The following is a 15918-nucleotide window of genomic DNA, read 5'->3' on the forward strand; positions in this document are numbered from 1 at the left end:
TTGTTATATGTCTATTTCTGTGTATGTAAATTGTGAGCAACAAAAAGCCGGATTCAAATTCCTTGTGTTCACACTTGCTTTGCCATTAAAGCTGATTCTAATTCTCCTAACTTTACAGAGCCCCGTGGGGAGCTACTCCCCTTTTTGAAAAATGGACATTGGACCATGTTGGCAGGGATCGAACTTTAACACAGTTGTATTCCTTTCCAACTCCAGAGCTGCTCTCTAACTCCAAACTTAAGTAAATAAGAGAGAGAAAACCAATTTCCCTGTGGGGAAACAAGAAATATGTTTGTCCTTTTAAACTAATGGTTGTGGGTGGTCTTGTTATATTCTGTCCTGCAGAGTCCATCTGATTCATCCCTTTTTTTTGTCCCAAGTTAAATCAAATCACCCCTCTACAGGAGTTTCCCCCTTCTGTAACCACAGGGAACATTTTGCATAGGGTCATTCAGTTCTGAAGCAAATGTACACAGGCTGATCTCTTGCACACATACCCACAGCCCACACGCACACATCTGTGCACCAGATTGCCAAACCTTCACATTCCTGATCTTGGACGGTCTGGAATTCACCCCCTTGAAATGCAACCATGACCCCAGGTAGCATGAAAAAACAACAACAAATTACAGTTTCACAAACCTACGCGCACACACTCACTCGAATAAAAACACAACACAAGGCAGCATCGTTAAGTCATAAAACTATATTTATAAATAAAAAGACATTTTTTTCCTTGATAAAAGAGTAGTGTGAAACACATGGTAAGAATTTTTTCCCCCACTATACATTATCACAAGACAGAGTCTGAAAATGCTCTGGTTAACAGATGAAAATGCAGTGATGTAGTGTAAAAATGACTCTTGAAGCTGGATGCTCATGTTTAGCGTTGAAAAATGAAACTAGTTGTGACCAACTACGTATATAATAAAACAAATGCATTCTTACAGTAAGGACTGCAGTTCTCTTGCACTACATAGATATTTTTTTCCCATTTCTTTCTTTCTGAAGTCAAGCAAACATTTAAAAAGTCTCAATAAGGTTAACAGTTAGTGTTCATTTCAACTTTCTTTTAGGGTTTTTTTTTTTACTTGTTAGGTCAGCAAGTGTGAATTGAAAGAACGGAAGGAGGGAAGAGGCTTCTTTCTCTCGATTTTGATGTGAACAGGGGTGGGGGAGGACAGAGAATGTTAGATAAGGGAGGCAGAGAGGAGGGAAGAGTGAAGAGAAGAACAAATGAAAAACAACCATGTAGAAAAGCGCTGAGTCATCTTCCCCAGCTGTCCATTTCCACCTCCTCCCTCCCTCCCTCTCTTGCTCTTTGTCCTTACGCAAACTCTTCCCCACTGAGGAGCGGAAACTGAGAAAGGCGCTTTGGTTCCATCTTGAGCGAGGGGGGGTTTCTTCACTGAAGAAAGTATGGCCACTACTACTAGGAAGAAAAGCACAAGGGAGGAGGAACATTTCTTATCTCGACACACACAAAAGGGTTGGTTCCATTTCTGCTTTTAAGAGATTGGAATCAAGGCCTTGCGTTACAGCTTTTGCAATCTTCCCTCCCTCCTGTCCAGTCATGCTGTTCTTCTCAGTCTTATAATGACACGAGAACACTCAATCTGCTACTTTGTTATCGGCCTAGAAACTGTGTTACATCACATCGACAAAGAATTCTCCGGCATTGCCCACCGCCATGCGCAGAGACTGGCGTGAGGCAGTGAGCTCGGGGGGCACAGAAGCGATCTCTCTGCCTGGTGGGGCGCCAGGTGCAGCTGTAGAAAGATGTGGGGGCTGAGGTGGCAGGCCAGGGGGGCCATACACAAGGCCTGGACTATAGGCTATTGAGTGGGAGTTGGCACTGCGGTGGCTGACAGAGCTACGGACGCTCCGCTCGCTCGGGGGAGCCACGGAGCGCTCGCTTGGAGCTCGGTGGCTCCTGATCTCAGTTTCACTCCCACTGCCGCCAGACTTCCGTCCTTCATTCTTACTGCAGTTAGAGCCACTGCTTCCTGTAAACAGAGTGAAAGAGACAATGATTATTATCCAAGTTTAACATAAAAACACATTGCGTTTTATTAATTCAATCTGAATGACCTACATGAACAACTCACTCCCATCTGGGTGCCAGTGAAATGACGCAGGCTGCACTGACCCAGTTTGTGGGAGACTCTCTGGAGAGCTGCATGACTAATGCAGACATGCTCACAGAGCATTCACTGCCTTTCAGCTCGTTACTGAAAGCAGTTACATGTTTTCATTTTATTACCACAAACAGCCTGCTTGTTTAGAGGCAAGTTCATTAGACTGATGAATTCAAAACCATAAAAAGGTTCTACGCTTAAAGGAACATTATGAGATTTTGAGAAGCATGTTTGTTGCCATCAAACCCACACACAGATGAAAAGATACATATCATCTTTTACACAGGTAGGGCTGGGACTAGCTTAGTACCAACTGTGGAGGCTGGAGAAAGCTTTTCAAAAAAACAATAACACACACCATATTGCAACTCCAAGACACGTCTTGTATGTCGTAATTGGATTAGCAAAATGAGGAGGACAGGATATCAGAGATGATTTGTGCAGTCAGTGGGCCCAGCTGTTGTTGGTCAGTAAATATCTCCATTACGCAAGCAAACAGTTCCTAAAACCACAATGTCTGTTTTTCTATTTCTAAACGTTAAGTCCACAAATTAAGCATGTAAATAGGGCACCTTTGGAGCCGTTGGTTGGAATATTTTTCACTCTTAAAAAGAGTGAGGCTCTTTCCTTCAAGTCTTTGAAGTGAGCTAATTCAAACACGAACTGGACCTACAACTGTATATAGAAAGTGTGGAGATAAATGTATGTTGACTTTCGCATCTGGTTCAGGATAAGACAGCAAACGAGAGGTTAGAGACAGAGAGATTTAATGGAATACTCCAACATGTTGTTAAGATTTGCCACTTTGCACAAGGTCTCTTTAGGCTTGAAAGGTGAGTTTAAAGGTTTGCAGTGTGCTCCTTCAAGCTCACTACTCTTACCGTTCTCCGGAAGGTGTAAACCACAAACCTACACATTTTAATCTTTAAGGGATGGGTGTTTGATACTTGATATTACAACATTAATATAGCATTCATTTTGTTTTTCACCAATGCAGTACCAATTTTTATTCGATACGTGTTGAGTATACTTGTGATGCTGAACACATACAGTATGTTCAAAGTGCACTCACCGCTGTGCTGGCTTCCTGCACTGCCAGCGCCTGGTCCACTGTGGAAGGGCTGTTGCATTTCGTATGGGTGTGGAATGGGGAACTGGTAGGGCAGAGTCATGGGCCATGGGGCCGCTCCGGGATGGGGCAGAGGGGGGAGAGTGTCCTGATCTGACGCACCCCCACTGGAACCATCATGGTCGTGGAGAGATAGATGGGTCATGTCTGAAGGAGACAGAAAAACTCATTTAGACTTTCATAGTCACGCGCCACCACAACACCTTGTGGAAACTTGGCTTTTACTGCAAACACAAAGCAGATTTTAGCGTCCACTTACTGCCACAGAGGTCTCCGAAGATGTAGTAGCACTGTTCAGAGAAGGTGATCTTGTTGACGGTGTGTCGGATGTAGCCGGCCTTCAGAAGGTTGCTGGCGTATTTACGAGCTTCTCTGCGGTCTGAGAACCCTTCCACATGATGGAAGAGCCAGTCCACCACATCAGAACCTGAGGACACAAACACACACGTTTTAGATTCAGTTTTGCGCATGAAACTCGATGACTATTTCATGATATAGAAATGATAGACTAATCTATGGGAATGTGACATTTATCTGTACACAGCTGAGTTTTGGTAATCAGCAAAGCCAAATCATTTTAGTGGATGACACAACGAAAATACTACTGTTATGATATGCAACTTAGAGTAATAAAGGAAAACAATATTAGTGGATTATTGGGACGATTATCATTCATACTTAATTGATACAAGATAGAATAGCAATCTACAAACTGCACAAAGCAAATGAAGAATAGACTGTAGGGAGTGCATACTGATGAAGGAAACAATTAATGCTGGATCACGCCCTCTGCTCCGACAGACATACCGATAAAGGCGTTAGCGATGGTTATCTTGAGCCACATCCTGTCCCGCACCTCCAGACCTGATTCTGGGCAGGCCATGGCCTTAGCAACTGTTGCCATGTCGCTGTGGATGGAGAGGTGGAAGTCATCGAATCCTGAAAAAGATCAGAGGACATTTTATCACAGGGATTGAAACACATCTTCCTGACAGAGTTAAAACAGGTTCAGTCTGACACAGATGCAGAAACAGTTTTAAAGGAATGAGATCTCACACGTATAAAAACCGGCTGGTGCCTTTTATTTAGTTTCCCACAAAGTTGATGAAAGCACAGCTGTGTGCTGTTACTGTTTCTCTGACAACTCCAAATATGTTGGTCTGTTTTGGAATTTGCCTCAAATAATATTTGGTTTCCTGTGGTCTGGACTGTAATGTGACCCCTGCTATGTCTTGATCATGAATCAGACTGAATCTTTGTATGAACTGGATTACAACTGAGCTGGTCTTCACAAAAGCCTGATCATAATGGATCAAATGTCCTTTCTAGAACACTATTACGTTGTAATATCTCACTGAGGTTAGCTGCATTTCGAGGTAAGGTGGTACAGTAAGGGTAGAGATTTACCTTTTGGTCTTCCCACTTGCCCTCAACCTTTCTAATCTACTTAAACTTAAATTAGTGATGTCCTTTATTTCCCAGAATGCCTTGTGACCATCCCATATAAAAAAGGATGTTAACATTTTATTTTGGGAGTATTGTATATATGACAGTTTTGTATATATTGATGGTTCAGTTTTTGATGACTTGTTAACAAGATGAAGAGCAGAGGGGAATGATACATATAAAACTACTTTTGCTGTTGTTGGCTAAAAAAAATTGAGGATGCACCGATCGAACCAAACTTTTTCAGTTCCGATACAAATACCTTGGCTTTAGGTATCAGCTAATTGAGTACCCATCCGATACTAGTGTTTTATTAACAAGAAATAGGCCTCACTGTGTGGCAGTGACCATGTAAGGCAACATCAGGTTTGACTTGAATGTAACAAATAAATATAAAGACATTTTACTGAATTATTATTCAATTATTAAAATAATAATAAAATATTGAATAGATCATCCCCATTGTCACCTATACCTGTTCCAGCTATTTAAAGCTGTATCCAGCCGATATCCAATATCAGGATAAGATCGGTACATCCGTATTTTATGCAAAACATGACCCTTTAAGTGGCTTCATTGCATTAACGACTGTTGAACGTATCTTGTCCATGACAGATGTCTCCTCTGTATAATTGTTGAGCACTCGTGCAAGATAGTGTAGACAGAAGCCATTGTTCTGATTTTGAAGCACCAACTGAACTTTCACAATGATATTTAAGATGACCTTTATCCTTTGAAATGTCACTGTAGCTGCACTTGAAATAACCCCTGTCAACAATAAAGTTGGTCAGTTATCAAAAGTATTTAAAGAACGCACCAATTCACCATAAATTGTACCCAGAGATGTTCAAGCATGTGATTACATGCGATTTATGTTCTGTCTGAAAGGGGGAATCTCCAGAAATTTGAATCATATCAATTTGGTCAAGAAAGTGTGTCAAAAGAGAATATTTTTCTACAGAAAGAAAGAAAAAAATGTCCCTGATTTTTCAAAGATTACAGGGAAGATTAAAGTTGTGAGTTATGGCTTAGTTCTGACAAGAGTTATTGAGCAGATGGAAAATGAGAGGCCAAACACAGTAAAAGCTGCAGAGAATAGTTACAGGAATGCAGTGAGAGGGCAGGGCCACACTTAGAACAGAGATTTCCTAACAAGTCAGAGGAAGATACTGATATTACTGCATTTCTGAGGGTGGAGGGTGGAGGGGTGGGGGGCTCCAAAATGATAGCTGAATGTTTAAAAACGGAAAATCTGAAATATCAACAATCGTGGAGGACTTTATGCCTTAAAACATAGTAGTGTGAATGGTCAAATGTATCTATCAAGACGGCAAGAGAAAATATAGTACATGCTGCAAAACTGAATTTAAAAACAAAGAAATGCGTTGCAAATTTAAAACAGAGGAAGACAAACAGAATTTGAATGAATAACTGTGAGTAATGGTAGGACTTAAGTTTTGGAATAAAATTGCCTGGTTAAAAGGCAGCTACAGGGGATGATGCGACTCACGTTCAGTCTCAGGGATAGAGCTGCTGATGGAGGAGCTGGTGGATGTGACGGTGCTCATGGAAGGGCTCATGCCGTACGCAGGGTACACCCCGGTCATAGCCGCTGTGTGGGACACCCATGCAGCTGGGTCAATCGGCCGGATTGGCTCACCTGTTGAATTAAATGCAGGTTAATCAGCTACGAAAACAGATGGGTCCGGATGTATTTGTATCAACTATTATTTTTTGTTTTATTGAAATGAAAAGGAAAAAAAGGAAGAGAGACAGACACTCACTCCTGGGCAGAGCAAAGCAGCTCCGAGGGTTTGGGTCCCAGCACTTGGCCACGGTCAGAGTAATGGGGCTGGTAAAAAACAAACCCAGAGACAAAGAATAGTATCAGATAATTCAGTCATATCCTTGTTTTGCACCTATGTATTATGGAAGAATATTTTTTTATGTTTTGCTGTTAAAGAATATAGTTATATGTGTTAATGCGTGCCTGTTTGCTGCTTACCCTGGCTTGTGCACTATGTCCCTCAGTACCCGAACTGCATCGTCATTGCTCATGTTCTCGAAGTTTATGTCGTTCACCTACAGGAGGAGAAATCTCTCAGGTTGTAAACATACATTTGCACAAATAAAATATTGTTCATTATGAGAATAAAGGACGGACCTTACACTAGATAGATATAAAATGAGGTATGAGAGTTAGTTATTCTAATAAACCCTACTAAACAAAGCCATTAGAGAGACTGGCAGTGTTCAACATAGCGTGTCATTAAAATTTTAAAGTGGCTTTGCAATAATGAAAATGGAAAATGATCATTAGAGCCATAAACACAGCTGACTGAAACATCTTGCCATACAATGAGACACTTAACATAGATAAAAGTGGGGAGGAGAATAATAGTAATAATATACTGCAACATGCATTTATTGCATTGATCACAGTTCAGAAATATGTTTTTTATTGTTTACGCATGTCCATCTGAAGAAAAAACCTTTCGATTGTTCTATTAAGTAATTTAATTTCACTGCAGGTGCTGTTACTACACACCAGCATTTTTCATCCTCTGTGTGTCTTTCTTTCCCTCTCACTGTTTTACATACAGACAGACACACACATACATACACACACACCTGCAACAGCATGTCCCCAGGCTCTATGCGTCCATCAGCAGCCACAGCTCCTCCCTTCATGATAGAGCCGATGTAGATTCCTCCATCTCCCCTCTCGTTACTCTGACCCACAATACTGATGCCCAAGAAGTTGTACTTCTCTGTGAAGAGGAGAGGAACAGACGATGTGTGTTTAAGATTGTTGCAAAGCAGCAGTGAAGTAAGTTAAAGACAGAAAAGTTGACCATATCAACATGGAGCAGATTGATTACAGCTGCATATTTTATAGCCTTGTGAAAGGAATTTTTGATCTTAGGTTCAGTGTGTGATTGTATGAGGATTATGTGTGCAGCTTCCACATGGCCAAGTTACTTACCCATGTTGAGAGTGACAGTGATGATGTTCAGAGACATGGTGGAGTCTGTGATGCTGCTGAATGACGAAGACTGAAGGGAAGAAAGATGATGAAAGAGAGAGAAAAGAAAAGAAATATGAGAAGAAGAATCTAAACTCACAAACTGGAGCTTAATTTGAAAAAAAGAAATCTGTACATCCCAGTGTGTCATCTCACCCTATCAATGTTGGACGCCTTAGGTTTCCGGCGGCGGCGGCGGTGTCGTCTCATTAGACGAGACGAGCTCTGCTCAGTGGAGCTGCTAAATCTGAAAAGTAGAAAACCTCTTTTTAGAGACTATACACACACATATATGAAAATGCTGTATGTATGAGCTAATTAACAAATGTTTATTGCTATGATTCACTGAACTAAGAAGGAATTATGCCATATACATTCTGCTATCAGGAAGAAACATTCTACCTGAACCAAGCTTAAAGTGTCAATAAAAATACCTGGACCGAAACATCAATTATATGACACATTTAACTTGTCTAAACATCAAATTAAAGTTTTAGTGTTACACAAATAATTAACACTATTTCCATGATGACAGCGGTGCTTATCAGGACTCAGGACCAGCTTTAACTGGCAACCAACTAATTTAATTTAGAAGTTATAACCTGACTGACAAATAGTCAAAAAAAATCTATTTCTTTCTGTAGAATCTCATATACTGATGACACTGTGATTCCAATCTGCATCAACAGGAGAAAAAAACATCCTGGTAGATGCCTCAAGACTGAGAACAGCAGAGTCTCTAAAGTGGGTTGCAGATATTTCTGTTACTCCTCGAGGAGAACCAGGGAGGTAACCACAAAACCACCAGACAATTAGGCTGAGCTAATCTCCGCCAAAACCCATCTTCTGTAATTCCCCATGCATTCCTCAAGCCAAACTGCCTTTTCTCATCTTGAACTATGATTATGAACAACAAGCCGAACTGCTACAGAGAACATCTGACCTGCTGGTTGCGTCATCGTCCTCCGAATCGAAACAGGAAGTAGACTCCAGCTCGCTGCTCATGAAGGACGAGCAGCTGTCGTACTCGGGGCCGCCACGGCCCATTGAACGCTGCGAGTAGCCGTTCTGCCTTCCACCTGCAGCGGGACAGCGTCACGATCAGGATGACAAAGTATACACGAGGCAGATGAAAAAAACGGTGTTACAAAAGAGTCAGAATGTGTGCTAGCAGCAGGTTGGACATGTGCATCTCTAAGGTCGAAAAACAACATGAAGCAAACAGCTTTCTGACCGTGGTCATTGGTGTGTTTCCGTCGCGGCCTCTCCCTCTCTCTCCTTTGCGACACCATGGAGCCAGTCTCTGTGTCATTGTCCAAACTGTCCCGACCGCTCGCTGCTTTCCCACTTCAGACAGAGAGTTAGTGTTAATACAACAACACACTCCGACATTATCACAGCAGTTAAGCTCATTGAACAGCCACTTGAACAAATGTTTATTAAATGCATCGGTTATAATCACATTAGCATAGAATATTTGGCAGGAAAATAGTTGCGTTGGTTGACTTATTTCAATCTGGTTTGGTTTTCATTACAATGATGTGTCTTCTAAACACTTTACTTGCAGATGAACCAGACTGCACTTTCAAATGTGAAAACTGCCAATGACTGTAATAAATACTTTTTAGGAAATATATTAAAGAACTAAGCAAGAGGGTCCCTGGTTCGAATCCAGGCTGGGGCACTTCTGTGTAGAGTTCTCCCCGTGTCTGCGTGGGTTCTCTCCGGGTTCTCCGGCTTCCTCCCACAGTCCAAAGACGTGCATGTGTTAGGTCAATTGATGACTCTAAATTGTCCGTAGGTGTGAATGGTTTTCTGTCGCTGTCTCTTTGTGCCCTGCGATAGACTGGTGTCCTGTGCATGGTGTACCCCGCCTCACGCCCAATGTCAGCTGGGACCCCCGCGACCCCGATAGGGACAAGCGGTTGAAGATGAATTAATGAATCAACTAAAAGACTGGCAAGACAGCATGGATTTGAGAAATCGGTGCTCTACATGCCTTATCTAATGAGATTTTGGATTGTATTTCCTACTGGGCAGTCACAAGGTGCCATATTTTTTTCATTACATTTTGCCATTCCCTCCGTTAGTGAGGTTATTAAGAAACACAGAAGGACTCATTCAAGACAGAGCCAAAAATAAAGTATGCATGCTGTCTTTCTCACTCACACACACACACACACACACAGTCACTCATTACAAAAAGTCTCTATTGTACACAAAAAGAAAGACGCCACAAAGTATTTTCTAAATATACTGACTGATAAGAAGGTGGTCTTGAGTCTCCAATGCCCCCGGTCCTCTCCAAAGGGGGTGCCGGCTCTAAGCTGTCTGCCACTGAGCACGCGTCTGTGTTGGCCCCGTCTCCAGAGACCAACTGTCAACAAACAGAGAGTCAAATCAGTCAGAATACACTGAAAGACACGGAACAAGTGAGCAGCAGAAACCACGTCAGACCACTACTTTGTTTACATTAAACCCTTCTCAAGAGTTGGGTGGTATTTCATGTTTTACTGTCACTGCCTAAAGGCTTGGCAGCATTTAGGGACTACAGTGTGTCATTAAATGTAAAAATCACTTTGTCCTCTGTCAAAGGCAGCTGTGGATTCAAAGAGATGTGCCAGAAAGATCCTGTGCCAAGACGTGTGGTTTGTTTACCTGAGAGTGTTGCCAAAGTTACCAAAGTGTGGGAAAAAGTGTGATCAAATGGACCGCAACGGTGTGTTTTCAATACAATTATAAGACCGGAAGATTTTAACTTTACAATATTCAGCTGTCAACATTTCCTTTATTTTTCTTTTACTTCCAGCACATTCCAGTGGAAATTAGTCCTGCTCAGTCAAGATGGTTTTATGACATTGTGCCATAGATCTGGAGTTCATCTTGGAGGTTGTTCATATTAGAAATGAAGCATGTTCGTGCATGACTTCTATGCAAAAACAGGCTTAAAAGTTAGTATAAGAACGGTATGAAACTGTCGCCACTATTATCAGTAAATAATGGGTTTAGAACATAAAATTTACCAGCCATTTATGTCATAGTCTGACTATTTATGCCTATTTCAGCACCGTTTCAACAAGTAAATTCAGCATATGGTGTGTAATGTTCAGTTATATACTGTTTGAAATGAATGCAGTGCAAAGACTCTAGCTCATGTCATTTTGTACACGGCAAGCACGGCTGTTCGTTTTGATGTTACGTTTCTAGAATTTCACGTTTGATTAACTAACTATGGATGTGGTTATGCAATCACAGTCAATATATACCATTAGCATACTCTAGAGCTAATGAACTAACATTTATTTAGCTTATTGGTTAATCATTTGAGCTATAAACGTGCCCATCACAATATCCCAGAGTCCAAAGTGACGTCTGTAAATGTCTTTTTTTTGTCCAACTAGAGGTCAAAAACACAAGGCTGTTCAGTTCACTTTACTACACCGCACATCAAAAAGAAACAGTAAATCAAATCAAATTTTTAGGAGCTGGAGCCATGAATATTTGGCATTTTTTGTGTTTTCAATCGATAATTTATTTCAGCTCCATCATGCACCATAGAAAGACTGAACTTTCTTTACTTGTACAGAGACATACGAGGTAGACAGATAAAAAGAATCAAGAACATTACTACCACGCATTTAGTTTACTCTTGTATCCAGTTTATACACACATACTGTGTTTTGCTGTTTTAAATGTTCAGTTAACAGGGAGGTCACTTTGGTGTTCAGAAAGAGGAAAGGTGAATTTAATGCAAGAGGGTTAAGGTGAACTCAGATAAGGTGTAAAAAAATAATGTAATAGACTAAATCTGGTTGTGATCCGATAATAAAGCACAACAGGCCAGAGTGGGGGTGCTGGCCTGTTGTGATGGGATGTGATGTGATGATAGCCAGTCAGGCCCCTGGACTCCAGAGAACAATCAATCACATCATTGAACCAACAGATGAACAGGTGGAGACAAACAAATGGACACAGTGTAACAGAGATAACGTTTCACTGAAAATGGAACATTTCAACAACCCCCGAGAGATTATGAACATATTCAAAACACACATACAAAGAGAGGAATTGGCTTCGAATCACAGCCAACCAAACCTCCACATAGTCTGATGACCACAACGGAGGGACACATCAGGATGCACGTGCGCTGGATTATAAACCCAAACTTCCAGCGATAACACTGTGTTGATGACTCTCAAATAAAACCTATAATTCTAACCCCACTGTAGGTAATTAACAAAATGCATCAGCTTTTCATATCAAGAAACAGAGCACTCTTTCTCTCAACCTTTTTCTCCCAAGGCGCGAGATTCAATCTTCTTGTTAGAGGACCTGCACTGAGGCTCTTTGTTACAGGGTATTTTCCTCCTATCCTGTGATTTCACTTGCTCTAAACCAATTTCAATGTCGAGGGGAGAGGAAGGGAGTACCGGCACCAGATGTCTCTTGTGTTGTAGAGAATTATTGCTCAGAATCTCTGAATGAAATACTGCAAGAAAGTACATGTATGCATGTGTTGCGTGTGGTGACTAGCATGTGTGAGGACTTATATCAAAGTACTTAAAAGCCATTGCAGCTTATTTTCTCAAAAAGTACTTAAAATAGCAAGAGGATAGAAGAAGAGCAGGGCGCTTGCATGCGTCTGTTGCTCCTGGAATCATTATGTGACAATGACATTATCACGCAGACGCATAGGGCATCTCCCTAGAGACGAAGTATGATTGTGGTCACAGGCCAGCAGATGGGAATCATTGTTATACACGCACGCACACAGTTGCCACACAGCCATGCACAAGCGCAAAACAAGAAAAAAACATAAGCAAACGAGAAAATTACTCCAGGATGTATTTTGAACCTACCCATGACACCACGCGTCCATTAAAACAGGGCAGTTTAGCGTTGTCGTCGGATATTTCCTCCTTTACCACCCTGTAAAGAGAACAAAGCTCTGTTTTAGTAAACCTTAAGAAACACAAAAGGACTCTTAGGGCAATAAACAACAGGCTGGAGATGGGGCAATACTTCCATCAGGACGGGCGCTGACAACTGGGACAACCAATGCTGTTATAATAGTGCACTCACTACACTCTTGTTACACACTGCCAGCAGGAGACATACAATATTGCCTATAGAAAAAGTCAGTGCTGCTGATTATTTTCTGATTAAGGCAGTACAACAGTTCAAATGTAGTCCCTAAAACATTCTGCAAAGATTTACCTGCTCCTTGATGCTGTGTAGCTGATATCAGCATTATCTAGATGGTAATATATAACCAAGCACACTTAAGGAAGCCAAGAAAACACAAGAGCAATAATTCAGCATGTTACCCTACAGTTTAGCACTGTAAAACAAAATCCAGAGGCTTCCAGCAGAGACATGGAAAACCAGTAAAAAAGAAGGCATGTTTGAAATAAATCAGTTCAGACTTTATATATAAAAAGTGTCTGTCCTTACAACAAAGGCTGCAATAAAAGTAAAATTCTTGGCTCTGAAATGAACAAGACATGTAAAGATGTCCTGTGCAAACAAAGCTCAGCCTGTGTTTTTAACAAATTCAACTGTATGACTTTTTCAGCAAGCCTCTCCAATAAATCAATCTTCAAAAGAAAGCTTGCAAATAATAAAGTACAAATCAGGCATGCATTTATTAGAAATGGACTCAGACTAACTGGTAAAGACAAGATAAGCTGTGCCTTTCAGAGAAGAAGGAACTGTGATGGTCAGTAAGACAGGTCTCTATTCCGGTCTGACAGGTTGCTGGATCTATACCACCGTTTGGAGTAAAGGTTTCAATAGTTTATTTGCAGAGTATCCTTTCACTCTTCAAAACATGAATAGCTGTGGGTCCTTTCAAAAACATGGCATTCCCACTTGTAAAAAGGTTAAGAAGTTGTTCCCCCACCCTAGTTTGAGTTGAGCCAAAAACAACTTTGGAAACCTGGCTGAAATGTTTGTTTTTTTATATTCCCCCTCTTCGTTTTCCTTTTTTTTAACGCTATAGAAAGCAGTGTCTGGAGGAACATAAAACGTCTGCTTCTCCAGCTATGTTTTAACACAAAAGGACATGCTCATAAAGCTGCCACGGTGATGAAACAGGGGCATTCCTGTCTCCAACTCTGCATTCCTCAGGCTAATAGACAACAACAGCAGGGGGACCGTAATGGACTCAATGGAAACTGGCCGTTTACATTCTGACATTAGCAGAAACGTACCATACATGGGGTCATCACTATGTCCCCTTATTTCTACTACCTTTTCCTCCACCAAATGAAACCTTATGTTCCCTCATTTCCATTAAAATCCCTCTCCATCAAATTAGGCCCTGTGTTCCCTCACATTCAATAATCAACTTTGAATGAAGAAGAGAACAAGCATCACATTTTTATATGATTTACGGTTTTATACTCCATTTTGTCTTTGTTAATTATCTACCTATGTTGTATGTTATTGAATTACCTAAATGTTTACTGTGACTACGTCTGACGGGAGGGACAGTGGGATTCATGTTGGGGATTTTTGTTTTTGCTTTTTCACTTTAAAGCACACGCTCAGACGCAATACGCAACTGTTGTCCTTTTTTTTGCCTGTCTGTAAAAATGTAATCAAGAAATTTGGAAAAAGGGAAAAAAAACACATCACTATTTATGCAGTTCTCTTCAAACTGGGAAGGGCTCTAAAGTTATTCTCAATCTCTAAAAGGACAACACTTGCAGATAAAAGGTTGTTTGGACTCCTAAAAAAAAGAAAAAGCTCAGTTTACTATAAAATTAAGTCTCAGTTTAGCAAGGGACCGGTCACAAAGTATGCCAGGGGCAAGCACGGGTTTCAGTCTGGGGGTAACCTTATTTTTCTCTCCTGTGTTTATGAATTACCAAAGTGAGTAGGGGGTGAATTCAGAATAACCTTTCTTAGTTCCTCAACATTTCATATTTTCAGCTGAAATTCTTAATTGTCTTCTATATCCGAGTGAACACAGGGCTGAGGGGACAGAGACACGCTCCCCCATACATTAGTTAACACTAAGTGACAGCCTTAACGTCACTTAACGGTTATTATTATTTTTATTAGCATCAGTGGTGTCAACTACCTCAAGTTCCGCCACTTTACCTAAGATAAGTTAAAGGGACTTTCACCCGTGTTTCGTGAAACTGACAAATACCAAACTTGGTCAGACAAAGTCAAGGGACAGAAGACGCGTTAAGCTAGCAACACACGCACAATGTAAACAAACGGGGTCGTGACGCTGAACAGACCTGCTAACGTTAGCAGCTAACAAAGGAACTGCAATGGGAGAAGCTAACATGAGACAGACAGGTAACGTTAAAACACGGGTGACAAGCCCACCGATAAGAGGGAACAACTAAGTACTGTCGCGCTGACCCCCATCGCTCAAACACAATAAACCTTTTTAAACAGTTACCCGAAGTCGTCGTCCATGGATTTGAAGAAGAATTTGTAATTTGGTTTCTTGAGGACATTTTTGAAGTCAGCCAGAGTGACTTTGTCCGCCGGCACCGACAGTTTCACCAGATACGGTGTCTCCTGGTCGTCGAGGTGGTAGATAATTTTGGTCTCCCCCATCTCGGGCTGAGGCGGAGGCAGGCAGGGTGCATCAAGCCGAAGGGGCCTGGCAGGCTCCCTCTCGGGCCCCGACTCCCCGTGGCGCTGGCGGCGGCTGGTTGTGCCGTGGTCCTCCCGGCGGCTCTCCCTGGCTGACTCGACTCGCTGCGTTAGCCCTGGTTCTCTCTCTTTTTCTACGCCAGCTCGCTAACGTTACGCCTGCCTTGGTGTTTTTTTTTTTAAACACCTTGCTCATCCACAAAGCGTCCTAACACCGTCCCGGGATTGACTCTTCGTAAGTTCCCGTTTGTATTAAACTTCCAATGTGCTGAGAAATGACTGAAAAACTGTTTTAAAACGCAGTAAAGATCAACAATCTCTTGAAGGGTCGGTTTTCTGCTTTCGCTAGTAGCTGCCAAGCTCGGTACTTCGTTCGTTGCACACGGAACTGCACAAGAATCGCCCAAGCCTGTGTCGGAGGTGCGCCATCCACAGGAGAGGAGGAGAGTGGCAGCTTTATTATTATTCCTGCTGCAGTGCGTGAGTCAACCATGGGGAGTCAACAGAGACGGTCATACAGGCACCAGGCTCCTGCAGCCAGAGGGGCCACCCACATTATA

At 41.7% G+C, this 15918-nt stretch overlaps 1 protein-coding gene across 1 annotated transcript; it reads right to left on the bottom strand.

The window, feature by feature from the left end:
- Positions 1-687: 687 nt before the first annotated feature.
- LOC310957694 (segment polarity protein dishevelled homolog DVL-3-like) lies at positions 688-15713 on the bottom strand. Its single transcript, XM_083928383.1, has 15 exons — positions 15159-15713; positions 12598-12667; positions 10000-10115; positions 8973-9085; positions 8682-8817; positions 7895-7985; positions 7700-7769; positions 7345-7484; positions 6719-6795; positions 6498-6565; positions 6224-6373; positions 4075-4206; positions 3527-3694; positions 3211-3414; positions 688-2006 (listed from the first exon to the last, which is right to left on the bottom strand). Exons 1-15 carry the CDS (start codon positions 15317-15319, stop codon positions 1648-1650), a joined length of 2055 nt encoding a protein of 684 aa, XP_083784509.1. The 5' UTR covers positions 15320-15713; the 3' UTR covers positions 688-1647.
- Between the last annotated feature and the right edge of the window lie 205 nt (positions 15714-15918).

Source organism: Echiichthys vipera, assembly GCF_963691815.1.
Source record: "Echiichthys vipera genome assembly, chromosome: 15".
NCBI classification, from domain to species: domain Eukaryota; kingdom Metazoa; phylum Chordata; class Actinopteri; order Perciformes; family Trachinidae; genus Echiichthys; species Echiichthys vipera.

Excerpts from the sequence above, each read along its gene's own strand:
- LOC310957694 (XM_083928383.1), bottom strand. The coding sequence starts at position 15,319 with ATGGGGGAGACCAAAATTATCTACCACCTCGACGACCAGGAGACACCG. Across the intron at positions 12,668-15,158 it reads TCCATGGACGACGACTTCGG|GGTGGTAAAGGAGGAAATAT; the intron begins GTAACTGTTTAA and ends TTCTCTTTACAG. Across the intron at positions 2,007-3,210 it reads TGCAGGAAGCCAGCACAGCG|GAAGCAGTGGCTCTAACTGC; the intron begins GTGAGTGCACTT and ends CTCTGTTTACAG.